Below are 23,202 nucleotides of genomic sequence, written 5' to 3' on the forward strand. Positions count from 1 at the left end.
ATCTTGACATATTCTATTAGATTTATTCCTAATTATGTTTTTGTTTTGAAGCTATTATAAATGATGTCTTTATCTTAATCATGTTTTCTTGTTATTGCTGTTGGGTAGGAGTACATTGATTTCAGTCTATTGATCTTGTATCCTGAAGTTTTGCTGAACTCTCTTAGTATAGCTTATAGTTGGATTACTCATCTGGATTCTCTCTGTAGAATTCAAAGAATGAAGAAGCACACTTGTTTTTCCTTTCTTATTTTTGTGACATTTATTTTCTTACCTTGTTGCATGGACAAACACAGAGCAATACTGAAGAGAACTACTTATGGATGGTATTTTGTCTTATTTCTAATGTTAATGTGAATTCTTTAGAATTCAGAAAGTGTTTGCTTGAGTTTTTAGATAATGGACACATTAAATCAGATTACGGAACATTTCATAGTGAGCATTTTTGTTGTTGCCAGGTGCCTTTGGGTTGGTTCCGACCCAGAGTGAATGTGTTTATAACAGGAGGCGGCCCTGCCTTCTGCTGAACCATCCCCACAATGTCACGGTATTCATCGTTAGCTAGGGGGATCCCTCCGTGGAACATCGCACTGGCATTTGCCCCCTACGCTCTAAGCAAGAATAAGCAAGCTATGCTTGGTTAATTTGCCTACTTGTAGGATGAAGGATCTTTAGGAAGCGCAAAAGACTAAATGAAAAATACATTTTTTTTCTCAAAAATTTTGTCATTTCTGATTTGTAGTCATTCCTCGGAGGTTAATTGATGCGTGACATGAAAATTAAAGGAGCATACGTTTGTCAAATCAACTTGAGTCAAATGGATCCGAGTATAAAAATGTTAAGAATTAATCAGGTTAATTTTGCTTTTCTAAAATTCACTCTCAATGTTTGAATTGGTAAAAAATATTTACCAGATAGGCTGATTATGAGGGTTAACTTGAGCGGTGTTTTAAAAGTAATGAATCCTCAGTAAATATTAAATGCTATGACTGCGACCACCATCAGCCATCCCCTGGTGTTCCCCCGAACCGATGGATTGAGGTGAGTGAGGGCAAGCACGTCAGCCACCGAGTTCTCTGTTTCTATGGCAGAATGTTGAGCCTCTCATGAAGGAGTAGAAGACTTTGTGAGAAGCTGTCGAGTCTTATATCAGACTTAGGAGCATGTCTTAACGAGAAATAGGAAGGCATTTTACCCAGTGAATTTCCTGGGAAGGCATGGGGGAGCAGTGTAAAGATTCAGAAGTAGATGAATTCAGCCCAGGAGCATTTATAACTTAGCAGTGGTTCTCAACCTTATGTGGTGGCAACTCCCCAATAATAAATTATCTTCATTTCTACTTCCTAACTGTAATTTTGCTACTGCTATGAATCAGGTGACCCATGTGAAAGGGTCGTTTGACCCCCAAAGGGGTCATGACCCACAGGTTGAGAACCGCTGACTTAGAGTTATATTGATACAAGCTTCTAGAGGTGGATGAGGGTAATTAAGCATCCATGGACGTTTTGAAGAAACAAATCTAATGACAAATTTGAATCAAGGCTATGAAGGCAGTTGCATTGAATTTTGAGGTGGGTTCACTTTCCCCTTTGAAGAAAATCCCAAACATTGAGTCATGGGGCCTTGGTGGTTAAAGTCCCATGATCTAGACAGTGGATTTCACTCAAAGAAAAGGAGGCTAACTTAGCCTGGCAGGATCTGGGAGAATGTGGATGGGCTGGTGCCCTGTTTCTAGCTGTGAATAGAAAAGAGCTACCAAAACCAGAAGCGCATGTGGTTTCCAACATAAATGGAGCCACCCTGAGAAGATCTGTCTTGGTTTCCGTTGCCCATGCACAGATACATGGATGAGAGTAATACATGATCTTTCACAAGAGTGAGCTTATTTGATGGTGGACAGCTACTGAAGTGTGGGGAGAATTTTTGAAAGAACTTTATGGACGAGGGATTGGAAGAAACTGCCCTGATTATTGGACATCCGTGGGCAAGATGAGATGTCTAAAGGTTATTTAGATAGAGGTTGTGTTTGGTATTGGAGCTTCTGTGTGGCCAAACAGTTAAGTGCTTGTTTAAAAAAGGTTGATGGGTTGAACCCACCTAGAGATAACTTTGAAGAAAGTCCAGGTGATCTACTTCAGAAAAGAGGTATCATGCATGAATAGATTTTGGACTTGTTCTTAAGTTAGCCCCATTGCAAGAACAATTTGTGTTTATGAAACTAGATGCTTCTTGGCTATAAGAAAGAATAGCATCTGCGGTCTTAAAGACTTGTTTTCAAACAAGCATCCATCTATCTAAGTCCACATGGAAGAAGCACCAGTCTGAGTGATCCAAGGATTGTAAATAACATATCTGAAAGAGGGAATGGAATCAGAGCTTAAATTGTAAACTTCTCGTTTGAAGAAGGTTATGGATGACAGTGGAAGCTCAAAATACATTTCTTGGGTCCACACATGGATTATGCCTCTGGTGAATCCCGCCGGATCACAGTTGCGGGATGTAAATAGCCTGTTACCAGACAGCATTATAATGTCAATTATGGCAGAAGTGGTTAGGTCAAAATGTAAAATCATTTTATCTCCCTTTGACCCAATTTAAAGTTGTTTTAATTTTTAAAAAAAGTGAAGGGGAAATACATATGGATTAAACTCCTGGGAATCCCCACTGACCATGGACCAGGGATGTGAACAGCCTTGCTAATATGCAGAATTCTTTGGAAAGCAGATTGTTGCAGATGCAGTTAGGTTAAAATTTAGCACCCTATCATTTGATCTTACTTATGATCCATTTAAATTTTTTCTGGTTAATATTGTCTATTTTCTTTTCGATTGAGGTTTTAATGTTTCATTTTGTTATTCTTGTTAGTTGTTATTGCAGGTTTTTTTCATTGCCTTTCTATATGTGAAATCCAAGATAGGTTAATCTGTAGAAGCAGTGACTAGTTTTTAGGCTATTCTCGTTACAGAAGCAGATCATTAGGTCTTTAGTCATTAGAGTCTGGGTGAATTCAAATCACCAAGCTTTCAATTAGCAGCCAAGTGTATAAGCACCAGGCTCCTCATAGACATGTACAAAAGTAGCTGTGGCATTGTGTGATGTACTGCTGTAACCAAGAGTGTAATCAAGCTATTACGGTGGCAAAAATGTGTCAAAGTCTGGAGGAAGATGATGCAGACAAAGTGATGGTGGGTGCTTTACTCACAGATGAGCTTACAAAGGTTAAAATTATTACTTGTCATTGTAAAGTAGATGAGGATTTACATTTTAGGCCATCTACCTATTCATTAATTTAAACTATTCATCAATGTGCCTCCTTCCCCACCCCAATATTTTACCCTTCACCTGCTCCTTGATTTATCTTCTCCTTCTGGTTGATGACTGCTATTGCATTACACCCAAGTTAACACTATCAAGAGGCTAGTTTTACCTTCCTTGCCTACATAGGTTGTTAAGAATGACAGGAAGTTGCTAGGTAAATAAGACTAAGTGAAACAGCAACCTAATTACTAATCTAATACTTGCAAAAGGATACTTGTGATTCCTATTTTTAAACATTTGGCCATTTCCAATTTGGAAAAATTTAAGGGAAGAATCCCTATAAAGTAATCGTTCTTAATTATCTTCCTTAGGAAGCTCTTTGATGCAATCCATTGACTTTGCACCAGATGAATGCAGAAACCCACCAAATTTTGTGTACAATTCAAATGAGCTTCACGTATCTATGGAAGCTCCTCTCCGGCCTCCCATCTAACATTCTCTGATGCAGGGAAATATGTAAATGCTTGAGGGGGGGCGGTATGTACAAGAATAGTAGCACAGTGCGAGGTACGTAGATCTTAAACAATTTCTACAACAGCCTTATAAAAATAGATATGGATCGATTTACAGATCAGTAAATTGAGACTGAGATCATTTAAGTAACATAATTCTTCCTAGGATCTTGCATCTCAAGACCATGCTTGTTCCATTTGTATGACACAAACTTTCTAATGGAATATTTCTATAATCAGTTCTTCTTTTGAACAGTTAGGTGTGAATACAACTTGAGGATTGGTTTGAGGATTGTCTGAAGGGTTAAATCTTATTCATTTTGATTCTATTAATTTGTCATAGTAAGTAAATGTGTGCCATCTAAGTTTGCTTATAGAATGGATGTTGGTGATGGTTGTATAATATGATTGCTGTGTCGGTTTCATAGAACTGCGCATGACAAATATTGAATTGGCAGATCTTGCATTATCTGTACTTTTTACACACAATGAAAAATCTGCTTATTGACTAGGCTGCAAAGTTTCTTGGGAGGCATGTCTAAAATTTTGAAACAATTTGTAGATGATATAGCACCTGAAGCTTCATATTACATAAGGAAAGACCAAACTGCTGTTACATAACTGGTAAGCTCAATTAATTGTATCCATACGCTGCGGGAGTTTTTCTGGGATGTTTGTTGCACAGTGGGCTTGTCGCTGGAGCCCAGTTGGTCAGTGTGAGTTCCTGAAAACAACAAAAGCGCATTTATCTAAACATTTTCTGTTGTAAATTGCTTCCACTAATCAAGCAGGACTTATCTCGATTTAGAAGAATTAGTGAGGTTTTACTCAATTAGGCTTGATGTCAAGTTAATTTTTCCCCATTAGTATAATGAAGAATTGCTGTGTTCCTCGGTTATGCATGCTGATTGATACCAAAAAATCGAGATGTCAACACATTTTTCTCTTGCAAAACAAGGGGGAAAACATCAGAGGTTCAAGTGAATTATTCTGAGCATTAGAATGAGTTGTCGTCGTGTTATGTAGAACGTCTTGGTGCACATCCGCAACGTCAGGGGACGTTTAACTGCTGCGTCCTTCGTGTCAGCCTTTGGAGGTTTGGATTCATCTTTCCCCCCATTTTGTTTTGTAAATGGCCAGGACATGATTACGGCCCTTGCCTAAATAGGCCTCTTTTATTGCCCTAGGCGTCTGTTATTTGCTCATTTAAAAATACTTACGTAGTGCTTTATTTTTCACATGCTGCATGCTGCAGTTTGGGAATTCTGGACCAAGACCTGGTAAGTCATTTTGATTCAGTGGAATGCATGATGGAAAATTTGCCAAAGCATGAGGTGTTTTATTGTTGTAATAAATGAAATACCTATCCGAGAGAGATGCATGTGGGAGACAGAATTTATGCCATACAGTATTCTATGTTTTATTTGTTTTACTAAAACCCAGAATACAGATCCTAAACAAGAAAGACCAAGAAGTCAAAAAACATCTTGAAAATGATATGGGGTCTGGCCAAAATGCTGCTTGAGTTCAACACAAATGTATTAAGAGTGTAAGCAGAGTGTCTCACAGAATCACCTCCATGCACTCATTTATTTTTATACCCACATCAGTATGTTTTATGCAACAGTTGAGGTCACAACTATCACTTGTATCACTATTAATCGATAGTGAACTAAAGAAAAGGAATTAAGATATGAAGGCCAGATTAATTGCTCACTCTTAATAGCTGTATCTTCGGGTGAGAATAGAGATCAATGATTGGACAGTGAAGCTTAATTTTGCTGTATGTCTGCTTTGAAGATAAGGACTTTTAATCCCTTCCTGAGGATCTCAATTTACTTAGATGAGTGACTCCTCATTTATTTTAATTAAATGGCGACTTTCTCCTGTCTTGAACTGTGTTCACCACACTAATCAGTGACCTAGTTAATTTAGAAATATTGTTAGTTTGAGTTCTCAGTAGGAAGGGAAGATAAATATGTGAGCCAATTATTTGTAAAAGTGTTTGGACTATCATTTGCTTTTCATTTCTGTCATCACATATCAGAATATTCAAAGAAAACAAAGAACAGATTTAATTTTTTGAATCATCTTCTACTTAGGAATATCAAAGAGTATAATGCATGTGACTTTACTAGACCTTTATAGTAACTCAGCAAAGTTGGATTACAATGAGAGGCATTTAATAGCTGAAAGAGCACCACTAAAAATTTACTACTTTGAAAACTCAATAAACTCTACAGATCACTGTTTTGATGCGGTCTAGTTCATTTTCTCATACTAGGGTGTCAAACACATGTCAGAAGAACAGACATGAACATGATGATTAGTATTTGCTAGGTTGAAAAATTAAACACTCAAGTCTACAGAGTGTTTTACCTTTGGAAAGAATTGGAACAAACTTTGACAGGGAAGCTAGAATTTTCATGAGAAATAGCCAATTTTTCTCTGAATGATTTTAATGTTTCCTACTCTGACCAACTTTTCAGTTGTATAATATTGATATAAAATAATGATTATTTTAAATTGGATTTGGATGAAGCCTCTTTTGTATTAATGTTTTGTGCTCATTTTGACTTCTAAGTCAAATCAGTGAAATTATTTTGAAGGCCAGGAAGATGTTATTCAGGCAAATAGTCTTTCATTGATCCACTCACCATCTATCTAGTGATCACCTGTCACATGCCACATGTGTGTTCCTCCAAGAGCCTATCCTTGGACATCCAAATGATATAACTTTAGATATAAAATCATATCACCGCATGCGAATTCCATGAATAGAATTTGAAATCTCATGGCATTAGGCTGCATGCTTCACTGGAATTAACTGATGTGAGAACATTTTTCATCCATTTTGGCACAATATTTCCAGAAACAGATGACCCCAATACAGACCCAGCAAAAAAAGCAAGCAAGCTTTCCCACAGAGTCCCTACATAGGACATAGGACACACCCCTGAGAAAGCTCCCTTTCAGTTGGTCTGGGTTGTGAGCTGAGTAAGGGGGTCACATTGCATCCTAATTTTCTTACAACTGATTGGATGCTCATAGCAGATCTTGTCATGTAGTTGATGATGTTGTGCCATTAAATTCCATTCCGCCTGTTTCTGGAATATGATTTCAGGCAGGCAAGGCATTTATGTTTTCGACTCTAAAGTTTTCTCATTTCCAAAAACTGGAGTTGTACCATATATTGTTGTTGAAGAATTAAGTTATGTGATATATGTGAAATGTTCAGAATACTGCCAGGAGCAGCCGGAGTGCTATATGAGGGCATGCTATTCGTATGATGAAACATATATTCATAAACTAGTCAACAAATATTCAGAAGGCCACAGTGACACCTGTCAGAGGGGTTAAGATGACCGTTCTCTCTGTCCCCCCACACAGCACATCCTCATACAAAGGAGAGACGGTTTCTGTTTTTCTGAATGACTGAAATACAGACCGTGGTGTTGGCTGCCGTCTCAAGGAGAATAGTTTGTTATTTATGTCTCGGTTGCTCACTGTCTTCTCTCTTGGAAGACTGCCTATTTATTGCCCCCTCTGTTAGGGTTCTAATTGCCAGTCTGTCATCCGGTGCTACTGATACCTCTTGTTCTCTTCCCTCAGTCATCTTTAGCTCTTAACACTTTCTCCAAGCTCCGACCCCTTGCGTTTCTAGATCTTACCTGGCAGTGATCAAGCTCTCTTTTTATACAGGATTAATCCATAGCCTACATTGGGTGTACATCTTCTGTCCAATTCTTCTTCATTTCGTTGTTATGAATTTACGCAGCAAAACCTGCACCAATTCAACGGTCTCTCCATGTACAACCCAGTATACTGCTTACTCACAGTGCTTGCAATTATTGACTGTGCAACCAAACCCTTAATGAATGAGCTTTTTAAAAATTACTATCACCTTCTTCCTTCCTGCCCCTGGTAGCCACAAAAACAAAACAAAACAAAACAAGGCAAAACTTGGCCCTTATTTTCTTTTTCTTGTCTTTTAAATAAGGGAGATTATACAATAGTTATCTTTTTGTGATTGCCTTATTTTATTCACCACAGTGCCTTCAAGCTCGCTCTGTACTGTAGTATGCATTGAGACTTCCTTTCTTCTACTTATTGAGTAGTGTTTCCTTGTAGGTCAGTACCACATTTGTTTATCTATTCATCTGTTGATGGACACTTAGGTTGTGTTTTAGTCGGGGTAGACTAGAGAAACAAATTCAGGGAGACTCATATGCGTATAAGAAAGAGCTGTCTATACAAGAGCAATTGAATATTGAGGAAAACATCCCAGCCCAGTCCAGATCAAGTACATAGGTCTTATATTAGCCCATATGTCTGATACTAATCTCTAAATTCCTCTTCAGACTCACAAAGCACATGCTATGACGCCAAATGCAGGAAGATCACAGGCCAGTAGATGGAAGGGCTTGTGAGTCCAGTGGCCGTGGAAGCATCTCAGCATTGCAGGGGTCTCCACTTGGCTCCTTCAGCTCCAGGGCTTTTGTGTAGCTCCATGTGTCTTCTCAACAGGAATGTGTCACAGGGAGTCAGTGTGTGTCCCACCTTGCAAGCCATTTATCTCCTTTGTGCCTCCAAATGAGGTCGTCAAGCTGTGACCTTATTGACAGGTAAACTCTACCCCTTCAATCTTAAGTATCAAATTGACAACAGAGCATGTGACTACTTTAGGTTGTTACCCCTTCTGGCGATTGTGTGTTGTGCTACAGAAAATATTGGTGCTTCGTTTCTTCTTGAGCCCTGGTTTTCAAGCCGTTTGCGTGCAGAACCAGGGGAATTGTTGAGTTATATGGTAATTGCAATTTCAGTTTTTTGAGGAACTTCCACATTGTTTTCCATAACAGATGTGTCACGTGGCCTTCCTTCCAGCAGTGGATAAGGGTTCCGGTTTTCCCCCATCCTTGCTCACATTTTCTATTAATTTTACCTTAGCTATGCAGGTGGAATTTAATGGTTACTCATGGTGGTTTTGATTTATATTACACTGGTAGCTAATGACATTGAACATCTTTTCATGTGTTTGGTGGACATTAGATCCTCTCTTTGTAGTTGTTCAGTTCTTGACACAGTTCATCTCAAATAGGAAGTGCATAATAGGTGGATGTTGCTTGAGGACAGTTCCTCCATCCACCCCAGCTTGTTTCCTTGTCTGAATTATTCTGAAAGCCTGAATATAAAAAAAAAGGAAAAGAAAGAAAAAGTAAGAAAGAAACGTAGATACTCTTATCTCTGGAGAATATTGCTTTTTTACATCCTAGAAATCAATTTCTTCCATTCAAATTAAAATTTCACCAAATCCCTAGGGCCTCTCACTTCCTACGGAGTCCTGGGGGTGCTGTCGGGTAATAATTGGACTGCTGACCACAAAGTCAGTGTTTGAAATGGACGAGCTGCCCCAAGGCCAAAAGGTGGAGCTGTCTTCTTTTCTAAAGATTTAGAGCCTCAGAAACCACAATAGTTGCCGTGTGGATTGACTTGGAATCAACTCAGTGGCAGTGTATGGGAGAGTAGCCATGAGAGTGTGACTCCGGGAATCATTATAGCCTGTTTTCCCAATGTACTAATGCTAATGTACACTAATGCTAGCCTCAACTGAAGGAAGTGTTGACAACCTTTTAGAGTGGTGTAAACAGTCCATTAGGATAACTGTAAATATTTAATTAGTGTATATTTAAAATTTTGCTGGCAAAATAGTAGCGCATTTCTTGCAAATCTCTTAGGTTTCCTTTAAATCGGTGGTCCTCAACCTGTGGGTCGTGGCCCCTTTGAGGCCTTTCACAGGGGTCGCCCGATTGCTAACAGTTATAATAAAGTAGCAACAAAAATAATTTTATGGTTGGGGGTTCACCACACATGAGAAACTGTATTAAACAGTCGCAGCATTAAGAAAGTTGGGAACCATTTCAAATTATTATTTTTCCAAGGCAGTAAAATAATGTAGACCCATTTTGAAAATAAAAGGTAATTATTCCAGCTTCTAAAGGCCAAAACAACTTTATTCACATCCCGCAGAGGGTTGAAGAGAAAGGAAATGATTTTCAAGATTTCTGGAAGCTGTTATTTCCTGCTAATGGTTACTTTCATTAGCTGGAAGAGTTTGGGGAATAAGTATGGGCTTTTTCTAAAACCGTATGAGTAGAAACTAAATACATTTAAATTATGTCTAGTCATGTGCATTAAAATAAAACTAATTTTGCCGCTCTCAGATGAAGTTACAGAGGTTTTTTTTAATTGTGAGCAGAAAACTGTCTTTTCATGGCAAAGTGAAGAATCAAGAATCACCATGTATAATTATTGGAATCACCAGAAAACATATCCATAAAAGCAAAGCATAATACAATTTTGCATCTGTAGAGTGACTTTGCTTCTTTACAATCCTCTCGTATGGATTTAATCTTGTATGTTACGTTTATCATTTAGCCAAGAACCATCAGACAGGAGAAATTGTTATTTCTTGTTTCACATCGTCTTTGAAATCTACCTTGAATTTATAGCAGCTCCTTGTTGATGTACTGTTGAATCCATTTTTAAATTATCAAAATTTACTTGCATGTGACATCAATTATATTGCTTGATGATTTTCAGTTTTGCTAGATCACCTTGCTTTGAAATAGGTGCACAGTTAATTGGCCAGACAGCTGTCTTTCAAATCAGTTTGTTGAAACTTTTCAATTGGCATTCCACCAATTCCTGGAGTCTTTTTAAAAAAAAATTTTTTTATTGACATACAATTGACATCATATAATGAAATATTTCAATAATATTAGAAATAGTTGTGCAATCATCACCACAACTGATTTTTAAAACATTTTCTCATTTTTTTTACTCATTGTTATTAGCTTCACATTCCTCCCCTGTGTCAGTTCAGGTAGACTAGAGAAACAAACTCATTGACACTCACATATGTGTGAGAGAATTTCATATCCAATGTAATTTCATATTCAGAAAACATCCCGACCCAGACCAGCTCAAGTTCTTAAGTTCAATATTAGCCCCTAAATCCGATATTAGCCCACGTGCCCGATACTATTCCATGAATTCTTCTACAGACTCACGCAGCAAATGCAATGATGCTGAAAGAAGTAAGATCACAGGCCAGTGGGTGAAAAGTCTTGTGGAAGCATCTCAGCACTGGCTGGCGTGGCTCCTCCATGCGGCTCCTCCAGCTCCATGCGGCTCCATCAGCTTGGCTCCATGTGGCTTGTCAACAGGAATGCCAAGCAGAGAGACTGTGTGTCCTTAGGAAAAGACCATGTCCACACATCAGCATCATTAGCTATGATCTGCTTGACCGGCTAGACTCCACCCAGATATTATGTAATTGCCGTATTCCCCCAACCTCCCCTGGCATACCTCTAAGAAACTACTAATCCAGTAACTGTCTTTATAGATTTACCTATCCTGGATTTCACATAAAGAAAACAAAGACAAGAACAAAAACAAAAAAACCTCACCAATGGCAACAAAATAAACGAGAAAAAGGTATAGAAAAACAATAGAAAAAAAAGAAAACATTAAAAAATTATAGCAAATTTAAAACGGATCAAAAGGGAAATCAAATGACAAGATGTTTAGTTTTAACCAGACTACATCTACAATAATCCACTTTCTAAAGTACTTTGATAGCAAGGCTATTTGCATCCCTGGCTATTTGCAATTATCAGAGGAAACTCCCTGGAGGATTAATCCACACGGGAACCCTGCACATGGATTTGGGGCTTTCACTGTCATCCATGATCTCTGCAAATGGTTGCTTAGAATATAAATTCCAATACCATTCCCTCCTCTGGTCTTTGATTTTACTATCTACAATTCTTGGATCACATTGGCTGGTGTACTTCTTTTGTGTGGACTTAGTTGACACCTACCTTACATGGCTACTTGTTTCAGGACAGTGGTTCTCAACCTTCCTAATGCCGCGACCCTTTAATACAGCTCCTCATGTTGTAGTGACCTCCCAACCATAAAATTATTTTTGTTGCTACTTCATAACTATAATTTTGCTACTGTTACCAATCAAGCGACCCCTGTGAAATGGTCATTCGACCCCCAAAGGGCTCACGACCTACAGGTTGAGAACCATTGTTTTGAGACAAGCCTTTAAGACTCCAGGTGATATTCTTTCTGATAACTGGGCACCATCTGATCTCTTCATCTATATCACCCATACCTTCATTGATCTTTTCTTGAGGTCAGCCATCAAGTAGGGACATATCATAAGAATTAATTATTCTTAGATTAGGGCTGTGATTAAGTGCGATGGAGCCTGGTTTGTCACCGATGACTTCCATGCAGCTTTGCCTGTTTCTTTCAATGTCACTGATTCTTAATCATATGGTATCTCTTGATGTGATGGAACGATCACCAAACCTTTTTGGTGCAATGACTTTGTATTCCTTCCACCTTTTAAAATTACTTCTTTCATCATTCAATATCTATGTATATAACCTTTCAATATTTCAATTTGAGGTTTAATTATTTCTTCAGTTCTTTCACTTAGAGATAGTCTTCCCGTTTTCTTTTCTAGCTCCAGATCTTGGTACATTTCCTTATAATGCTTTACTTTGACTTCGTGCAACCCTTTGAGATTGTGCGTTCAGCTATTGTACTTCAATATTCCTTCCATTTGCTTTAGATACTCTTCATTCAAGAGCAACTTTCATCTTGTCTTTGTGCATTAGTAGTTAATGTGACAACCTTGTGCTTAAGATGGTCTCTAAATTCATGAATGATGTAATTTAGGTTGTATTTTGGCTTTCATTAACTTTTTTCCATTTCTGAAAGTGTATATGAACAACTGTTACGTAGATGGTCCCTGTTTTCGTGAATGATATTGATTATTTCTCTATTGTCTCTTCCAACAGATATAGTTACTTTGATATTCATTCCTTTGTCCATGTGTATAGTTGCCTTTGTGTTGTTGGAAAAGGGTATTTTCTATGAAGAAGTTATTGGCCTTGCAAGACTCTTTCCTGCCCTCTCCAGCTTCATTTCTATCCACTGTATTGTACAACTACTCTTTCTTCTTCTTTGTTTCTAAATTTCAAATTTCAATTAACAGTAATTATCAATGCATCCTGATCCCATGTTTGATCAGTTTTAGAGTGAATAAGTGGTAGAATTCTTCAGTCTCTTCAACACTGGCTTTAGTGGTTGGTGCGTGCAACTATTTGAATAATAGTTGTAGTAACTGGTCTTCCTTATAGGTCTATAAATATTGTTCTACTATAGCCAGCATTGTACTTTAAGCTGTTCTAGAAAATTTTTTTTCTTTTTTTTTTGAAAAAAAAATTTCTTTGACGATGCATGTTACACCATTCTTCTTGAAGTTGTCATTTCTGGACTTATGAGTCATATGATTCAAAATGGCCAATAGCAGGATTTCAGGTCAATAATGCCAACGATACCAATCTTTATGTATTTTTTTTCCACTCAAATTTTCCAAAATCCATCCTTCATATATTCCTTGCCCTTATTATTATGTTTGCAGCAGTACTTTCAATATTCTTCAGATATTAGGCCTGTCAAATTCACCAAGTCCATGGTCTTGGAGACAGGATAAGAGGAGTCTTCCAGTGGATTATTGGGTATAAAGTTGAGATGGGTAGCTCTTAGCTCTCTATCTTTTGGTTCCTAGACCTGTATATCTTCTGCAGAGGGATAATACCATATATTTGTATGCTTATTGAAATCATATATCTACATACTTCAGACAGAATTCCAACCACTTAAGGTCTTATCTCTTGGCTTCCACCTTGACTGAACCTTTAGCAGGATATTTCAATTAAATTTATGTAGCTGCATCTATGCAGGACAATGATATGACCAATAAATCCTACATAGATTAAACAGCTTTCTCATTTCCTTTTATGAAAAATGGTTCAAAGTTAGTTTGTGTAGGATACTTTGCTCAGAAAGCAGATTTACTCTAAGTCTATGTATGATAGCCCTAACAGAATCACCTAAATCAGAGAAGCCATAGAATATGTGCATATATTTGGGAGTCTAAATGTATGGATGGAGGGATTCAATAGACTACCATGCTAGAATCATCCTGCTGCCATGCAAATCCATCTGGTCCTCCCTTCCCACCAGCCCATTGGACAATGGTGTTTCTTTGGGGTGGGGGTGGATTCAGCATCAGCCTTGACTTCCTTTAGTGTCGATATGCCAATTCACTCTTAGGTGAAGGACGGGGTGGTCTTGATGCATGGAGAAATTGCAATAGTAGAGGATCCGACTCTCATGGTATCTAATCTTAATTTGTTCTCCTCTTCCTCCAATTTTATGAGGCGTTCCCTGTGGCCACTGGGATAGTTAATTTTATGTGCTAACTCAGGCCTAACCTACTCTTTTGTTTAATAATGTAATGTTTCCTTGGGCATCAGTTTTATGTTTTGCTTGATTGCACATATCCAGTTCATGTTGGGTGGTCTAGATCCCAAAGTCACTTCACATTATTCTCTCTGATAACCCAGGAGCAGGAACTACTTTCGGAAAAGAGGATAATAAATGCAGAAGAGGATGTGGCTTTACTTTAAATTCCTAGGAGGCTGTGCTGTGATTCTCTGATTAGGTCTTGCCAGAGGCACCTATAGATAGTATCATTATCTGCCTTGGAATCTTGAAGTTTACTTTACTTTGATGGATCAAAAGACCCATGTGGAAAGGAAGTTTGCAACACAGCCTGGACCTTTGGGAGCTGTTTTGTGGCCTGGGCTTCATTCAGAAATACAGGCCATTTTACGTGTAGCCCACATCCCCTATGAGAACGCCAATTAAAGAATTCCATTGTGGGAGTCTATGTCCTATGGCCACTTCCCACATCATTATTGCATCTGGTAAGATCCTAATAAAAAGCAGAAGGCACATTCCAATGATCATAATGTAAAGCCAGAGGCTATCAAGTTGAGCCTGACTTATGGCTGTTCTATGTGTGTCCGAGCAGAACTGTGCTCTATAGGGGTTTCAATTGTGGATGTTTTGAAGGTTGAACACCAGATCTTTTTCCTGAGGTACCTCTGCCTAGACTTGCACTTCTAAATTTTGGATTTAATAACAGTGTGTTAGATGTACCATCCTAAATTAATTTGAGGGGTGTTTATTTAAAAGGTGTGAGTGGGTTATAAGATAGTCTTTAGGGACAGTGCATGGAGCAGGAATTAGGAAGGCCAAAGCTGTGACCACCCCTATCTCCAAAGAGTGGAGGGATGGCAAATCTGGACAGAATTGTGTTGAGAGAAACTATGTCCTTCATTTGAAGGTCGCAGAAGACTGAAGAAAGTCTGCAAAGGGAGACCAGAGGATAAATAAACTGACCTTCCCTTTCTTCCTCCCTTTATATCTCTTCCAAGACTCCCAAGGGTCAATTCCAAATGGAAACCAGGGGACAAGGAACCTGCAGAGGTGATTCACTCAGGACAACCTCAGGGAGAGATCAGGGGGAAGAAGGGGTGGAGAACTATTCTCTGTGGGAAAATGGGAATTATTTATCATAGGCCTGAAGTTGGAATTTTGGAGATTCTTTTCTGGAGTATGAATTTCAACAAGATGAAGATTATTATATATTCATATATTCTTAGCATGGTTCCAGCTTGCTTCAAAATAGGTGCTCAGTAAATAATTTAGTCTAACCCCAACACCTCTGTGTGACTTTGAGCAATCACTTGTATTCTTGGGTTGTCTTTTTCCTCATTTGTAACATTAAGATACCAGCCTCCATCCTGTCACAATCATGAGGGTATTGTAAAGGTCAAAAGAAAGTGAAGAAGTTAACAAATGGAGGTGCTCTGACAACTATGAAGGGCTATACATACACAATACATTCTAAACTTTACATTATTTTAAAGTTACTTTCCTCTTATTCCCATCCACTATCTGATTCATATAAAGCTATTAACTTGGATTTTATACTTTCCACAGAGGGTTTACTTTCTGACTAATTAATCTCTTGATTCTTTTATACAACTTTGAGTTTTAGAAGTTGGACTTTCTCCAAGAACATATTTATGCCTGAACTTGTCTATCCTTGTTAAATTTGTTCTTAATTTTTTCTTTTACACTTCTCTGATACTCCCTCATTTTCCAAACCTGTTTCTTTGTAGATTTAATTTTTTCCTCTTTTTATCCTACTATAATTGTCAATTGATGTTTTTAAATGCCCTTCGGTCAGGTCTGATTCATATTAGCTCCATGTACGACAGAAGGTAGCACTGTGCCATCCTCACAGTGGTTGCTATTTTTGAGCCCATTGTTAAAGCCACCGTATTACTTGTGTCACTTCATCTTGCTGAAAGGCATTCTCTTTTCTGCAGACCCTCTACTTTCCCAAGCACAGAGCCCTTCCCAGGGCTTGGTCCCTCCTGATCACACGACCAAAACATGTGTGTCAAAGTCTGCCCATGCTCACTTTTTAGGGGCGTTCTGCACATACTTCTTCCGAGACATCTTTATTTGTTCTTCTGGCGGTTCCCTGTGTATTCAATCTTTTTTGCCAACACCCTAATGGAAAGGCATCGGTTCTTCTTCAGTCTTCCTTATTCATTTGTTCAGGTTTCACATGCACTTGAGGCCCACTGAAAATATCATGCTTTGGGTTCGGCAGACCTTAGTCTTTAAGGTGACAGCTTTGACCTTTAACACTTTTGAGAGCTCGTTTGCAGAGGATTTCCCTTTATGTGTGGTTTATGGACCGCAGCTGCTATGATCATTAAACGTGGATCGTACAAAATGAAATCGTTGACAGCTTCAGTACTCTCTGTGCATATCATGATGTTGCTTCTTGGTTCAATTGTGGGGATTGTTGTTTCTTTCATGCTGAGTTGTAATCCCCCCTGAAGGCTTCCGTCTTTGATTTTTGACAATGAGAACTTTGGGCCCTTTTCACATTCAGCAAACGTGATGGCATTCTTTGTATGTACATCCAGCTTCTCCTGTGCCTTGTTCAGCACAGAGATTGAATAAGTAGAGTAAAAAGAAAGACAACCTTGATGCACACATTCCCTGATGGTAAGCCTCTTGGCTTATGTACAGGTTCTGCTTGAGTACAAGGAAGTGTTCTGGAATACCCATTCCTCTCAATGTTTTCTGTAATTTGTCATGATACACACAGGTGAATGCCTGTGAATAGTCAAGTAAACATACTTCTGGTATTTTCTCCTTTCAGCTAAGATTCATATGACATCAGCAATGATATATCTTATATGTTCACTTTTGAATTTGACTTGAATTTCTGGACATTCTCTTGATGCACTACTGCCAACTGTTTTTGAATTGTCTTCAGCAAAATGTTGCTTACATGAAATATTAATGATATTGTTCAATGATTTCTGCATTCTGTTGGGGCATTTGTTTTAGGATTAGGCAAAAATAATTTGGTTAACCAAGTAGTTTTCCTCCAAATGACTTGGCATAGACACATAAATGCCTCCACTGTGGCATATATTTGCTGAAAAATTTGAACTTGTATTCTGTCAACTCCTGGGCCTTATTTATATTTTTATCCCCCCGTCCCCCCCTATCTTCAGTGTATCTTGGCCCTCTTCCTTCTGTACCTTCAGTTCTTGATCATATCTGCCCCCTGAAGTGATTGAACATCCACCAACTGTTTATTTGGTACAGTGACTGTATGCCTTTCATCTTCTTTTGATGCTTCTTGCATAATTAAATATTTTGCCAATAGAATCATTCAGTATTGCACCTGGAAGCTTGTGGGTTTTTTGGTTTTTTTTCTTTCAGTTTGAGAACTGCCCTGGGGTACTCTTTCCTTCTGGGTTTCGGACTAGAGATCATTGCCGATTTCAGTATAACACTTTACTCTGCCTTCTCAGGCTGCCCTTTGGAATCTTTCGTTCAGCTCTTTCACTTCATCTTTTCATCCACTTTAATTTTTCTGTGTTTAAGAACAAGTCTGTTCTCATGTCTCTTTTCATCTTTCTGTATTAGACTGGGTTCTTTAGAGAAGCAAAATGAGTGGTGCATGCACACAAATTACTATCAAGGATAAGACTCACACAGGTGTAGAAATTGGCAAATTCTAACTGAGCCCATGTGGGCGCCCAGCCTTTGGTCAGATGTTAAACTTGAGGCTTCTCCTGACTTCCCAGGCTGATTGATGGACAGGAATCCCACGGGGCAGTGACTGCAGGGGCAGAGGAAGCCAAGATTAATAATTCAAGCTGTGACTGCAGAGGCACATGGATTCAAGGTTGCGCTGTCAGATGGCAGGTCAGATGATAGGCTTCTGATGGTTTCAGGCAATATGGAAGGCCATTGGCTCAAATTCAAAGAACTAGAGGTAGATAAACCAGATGCAAGATCTAGTCCCAGCAAAAGGCAATAAAGAATCTGCTTTTACAGGAAGTAGGACGCACACCTCTGAGGCAACTTCCTTTTGGTTGCATCAGGGCTGCAACTCAAGTAAGGGGTTGCTTTCTACCCAATCTCCTTTTAACTGCTTGGTTGGTCACAGCAAACCCCATTTTGCAGTTGCTTGTATTGTGTTAGAGCACGTCATGGGGGGTCACTAGGCCTTAACTGCCAATCCACTGAGAATCCCAACCCTCAATATATCTATCACACTCTATTTCTTGCCTTTTTAATGACTTCATGTGTGACACTTTTAAGTCACCTCACAACGTGTCCAGGCATTGTTATTTATGAATCAAGTCTATTCTTGATCTAGTCTCTAAATTCTGATGGGATTTGCTCAAGGTCATATTTTTTCTTCATATAATTTTTTTAGCTTGAATTTGCACATGTCTAGTTGATGGCCTGAAGATCCAAGATGATGAATTTGTTAATTATTTATCTTTGCAAACTTTTTCTGTATTAGACTGGACAGTTTTTGTTTGTACTCCTTTAAATGGTGCTATGTTATGTAAAAGTGTTTTATGAAATAATGACTCACGGTATAATAATGATACTCTTATTTAGTTATTTCAACAGTTTTGTGAAGGTGGTAATATTACAACCTCCATTTTACATGTGGGGACTCTGGAGCTCAGGTATGCCTAGTGACTTTTTTAAAGGCCCAGGCCTCTTAAGTGGAAGAGCCGTTTATCAAACTCAGATTCACCTAATGCCAAGGCTTGTACTATCTAATAATTTATCACGTCTGTCTTCAAGTTCTGTGTTCCTTAAATAATATCCCTATTACTTTGAAGCCTTTTGACTCACTTTACTATTTGATATTACATTAATTTCTCACTGTGGGCATGCATTTTATAGTTATTCACATATACTGTGCATACACTGTGCATCCCTTCACGAACATTTATATTTCATTTTTCCATCTTTGACATCTTTTTTGGTGGGCTGCTACTGTCTATTTTTGCTTGAATACTTTTTGTATTTTAATAGAATTCTTCCTTCCTTTTGTACATTTCTTTCAGTTTGGCACATGGCGTGTGAAATTGGCCTTATCTTTGTCATGGCTGTTTGCTTTTGCCTTCTGATCAATAAAGCAGAAAGAGAATAAAATGTAAATGCTTTTTCATTAGTCCTAGCTCACCCTCTCTTAGTCCAGAGCAGCATTTGACAGTGTTACTGCTGATTTTCAGAGCCATTAAACAAACAAACAAACAAACAAACAAACAAACAAACAAGAGCCATTTCATTGAGACAAAGCACTTTCTTGGAAGAAGGATGCAAACCAAGTCTTGCCATCCACCTGTTTCTCTGGTGTCACTTGGTTCTGTAATGATAACTCCCATGTCTTCACAGGTTCGCTTCCCTTACCTGCTTCCCCATGATTTTATTCTGTTGTTTCTGGTGCATTAATATAATGAGCAAGGAGGCAGGGAGGGTGATTCACCAAAACAAAACAAGAAGCAAATAAATAAAAATTTCAGAAAAGGTGGAAAAAAAGATGATCGCAGTATTACTTACCAGCGAGAACTATGATCAGCATTTTTGTATATGTGAGTCTTAATCGGTATGATTTGGCATCGACTGTCATTTAATTACAAGAATAACTATTATTTTTACCAAAAAGATGTCCGATAGATAATGCTGTGTATTTGAGAGAACTTCAAAAAGTTCATTAAAAAAAAAGGGAATAAAAAGACAATCTTAATTCCATGAATCTTTTGAAACCCATAGGGATCCCTGACGGTGTCGTGGTTATGTGCTGGGCTGCAGTCCACATGGTTGGTATTTTGAAATCACCAGCAGCTCTGCGGGAGAAAGACTAGGCTTTCTACTCTCATAACCAGTCACAGTCTCGGAAATGCCACAGGGAGCCGCGATGAGTCAGCATTGACTCAGGGGCATCGCGCTTGGATTTTCTGAAGCCCATGTCTACAGCTCCACCTGCATCTACCTGTCTCTGGATTTACATCAGCACTCTTTTGGACATGCAGAAAATCACTCATCACCTATTCTGCACTACTTCCTTGCTATGGCTTCTATGATCCATCTTAAAGGACATCCAACTGGTTTCTTTCTCTGCGCTCCCCCTTCCCGTTGCTCCTTTTGTCTTCATTTTTCTCTTCGTTGTCCTCTTTGCATCGATTGGCTCTAGTGTTGATGGGAGGAAAATGAGGAAGAAAATGTTCCCTAGTTAATTAATTGCAAACTGCTACATGACTTGAACTTAACTTATATTTTCCTCTACTTTCTGGGGGTATACATTTGTTGGCAATTTGTCCACAATTTTGTAAATTTTAGTAGATTCTAAATTCCGACAGGGATCTGTTATTGGATTTTTAAAAATTGTTATTACTTTTTAAGTGGAAATAATGATTAGTGTAAAGACAGATCCACTCTAATCATCCATTTGAATTTTGTTAAATCAAACATTGAACAGTAAAATAAGTTGGGACCATATCGTTATAGGCCAAACACACTGGTCAAGACCCGTAAAGCAGCAAGAATTTAATAAATTGTTCAGAAATAAAATAATCATTTAATAGGTTTTCTATTTGAGAACTGGAGATACTTTGTTCATAGCATGCCATGGTATGTTGCTAGGGGCTTTGAGTAGGTTCTGACTCATAGTGATCCTTTGTGCAGGCTAATGGAACACGGCCTGGTCCTGCGCCAGTCTCACAATTGTTAGGTCGAATCCCGGCTTGCAACCACTGGGTCAATTCATCTGGTGGAGGAGGGGCTTCCTGTTTTTAGCGGCTCCTCTACCTGACCAAGTCTAATGTTCTTTTCCAAGGAACGGTCTCTGCTGACAACACGTTCAACATACGTGAGGCACAGTCTCGCCCAATCCTTGTTTCTCGGGATGCATTTGCTTGTTCTTTGGGCAGTCCTTGGTACTTTCAGTATTCTTCTCCAGCATCATTCAAACGCATCCATTCTACTTTTGGCTTCCGTCGTCAATGCTCTCCTTTCACATGCGTGTGAGGTGGCTGAACATGGATAGACTCGAGAAGAAGATGAAGTCTAGGACACTTCACTTTGCTTCTATGGAGCCTGGACCTAGATAAAGAGGTGGTTGTCCAAACAGCACAAGGGAATACTGCATGGTTAAAATTAAGACAGTTATGTGTCAGGGTTGTATCCTCTTACCATATTTATTCAATCTGTGTGCTGAGGAAATCACCAGAGAAACTGGATTATATGAAGACTGTAGTCCCAGGATTAGAGCAAGGCTTATTAATATCCTGGCATATGCAGATGACACCACCTTTCTTTCTGAAAGTGAGGAGGACTTGAATCACTTGCTGATGAAGATCAAGGATTTCAGCTTTTAATATGGCTTACCACTTATTGCAAAGAAGGCCAACATCCTCACAACTTAACCAATAGGTTTGCAACTGAATCATGATAAATGGAGAAAAGAGTGAAATTGTTAAGGATTTCATTTTACTTGGATCCACAGTCAATGGTCAAGGAAGGAGCAGTCAGAGGATCCGGGGACACATTACAATGGGTAGATCTACTGCACAAGCCCTCTTTATAGTGTTGCAAGGCAAGGATGTGACTTTGAGGACAAAGTTGCACCTGACCCAAGCCATAGTATTTTCAACAAGCTCATGTGCTTGTGAAAGTTGGGCACTAAATGCGCAATGGCATACCCAAACCCAAACCAAATTCACTGCCATCTAGTAGATGCAGATTCACAGCAACCTTCTAGGACAGGGTACAAATGACTTTGTGAGTTTCAGAGACTGTTTCTGTATAGGGGAGTAGAAAGCCCCGTGTTTCTCCCAAGGAACTGCTGGTGGTTTCAAACTGCCAACCTTGCAGATCACATGTGTAACCAGTGGGCCACCAGGACTCGTACACAATGGCATAGAAGAGATTAAAATGTTTCATCATGCTTTCAATATGAATTTCACAGTACAACTGCAATATAGAAAAGATGTTCTTTCTTTGAATAGGTAAGTTTTAACTTAACATTTAATACATTTTAGAAAGAGAGTACTAAGAATTTTTGTTCAAATAAGATATTTTTAGGACAAATTAAACTATCAATAAGTGGCTTGTTCTGGGTCTCTCAATTGTTAGATTTCTTTTCTCCTTACATTAAGTTGTGTTTTTCTGTTACACATCATTCAGGGATACGTTCCACTGTGGAAGACTTCAATGATAACTATTTGTCTTTCTTAGGGCAGACACCATCTCCAACTTCTCTGTACCTCTTAAACCTTCAAGAAATTGATAATCATGTTCATTAATTTCCGGATGTCTTACAGGATGGAAAGAGGGAGTCGAGTTCCTGTACCTGCTTGAAGGGGCCCAAACTGTCAGAAATAGGGACGATTGCTTGGATGATAACACTTAGCGATGCGCTCCACAACTTCATTGATGGCCTGGCAATTGGAGCTTCCTTTACCTTGTCTCTGCTTCAGGGACTCAGCACTTCAATAGCGATCCTTTGCGAAGAGTTTCCTCATGAGCTGGGTAAGAGTTGCTGCTTCTTGCCTTTAGTGCAATGAGTTTTGAGAGGGTTTCCAAGAAGTTTGTGGAACATTCTGTTATGGTCCCTTTCCGCTCAATGTGTTGAATAGTTTCAATGAAATGACAGACAAGTTTGTCACTTGTGTATGTGCTCCATGATTTATTGACTCTCCAAGATCAGCACTTGAAAGGGAAGTCTGGCCGCTACGCACCACATGTGCTCGCACCACTGATGGCACCATGGGAGCAGCCGGTCAGACACCCAGAGACAAACGACCATAAGATGCTCAGGAATTGTGCTCAGGTAACCTTTTGTGAAAACAATAGGCCACCAAGCACGATAAGTTTCAGGCATGGATGATGGGCAGTTTTGTGAACATGGAAGGCGGCATTTGACTTGGGAATAAGAAACCCGTCTAATAACTGACTCTCAGTCCATGACCGCTGAATTCCATTCTGTCTCCAACTCTTTCAAGGCCCTCGTGTCCTGTAGGTGACAAGCTCTCAAAGTCGTGCTGGTGTATGACAGCGAAGGACCACTTAGGGGACACAAATGATCATA

At 38.9% G+C, this 23,202-nt stretch overlaps 1 protein-coding gene across 1 annotated transcript in view; it reads left to right on the forward strand.

Annotated features, from left to right (window-relative positions):
• The window catches only part of SLC39A8 (solute carrier family 39 member 8), a gene marked incomplete at its 5' end in the record, with an annotated part of 78,423 nt that overhangs the window by 50,465 nt on the left and 4,756 nt on the right, over positions 1–23,202 (forward strand). The window contains one exon of the mRNA XM_004703286.2: positions 22,436–22,643. Coding sequence (XP_004703343.2) covers positions 22,436–22,643 — 208 coding nt within the window. The remainder of the gene's footprint in view (positions 1–22,435; positions 22,644–23,202) is intronic.

Source organism: Echinops telfairi, unplaced genomic scaffold (genome assembly GCF_000313985.2).
Source record: "Echinops telfairi isolate 266 unplaced genomic scaffold, ASM31398v2 ScPeMD7_7468;HRSCAF=8506_0, whole genome shotgun sequence".
NCBI lineage: Eukaryota > Metazoa > Chordata > Mammalia > Afrosoricida > Tenrecidae > Echinops > Echinops telfairi.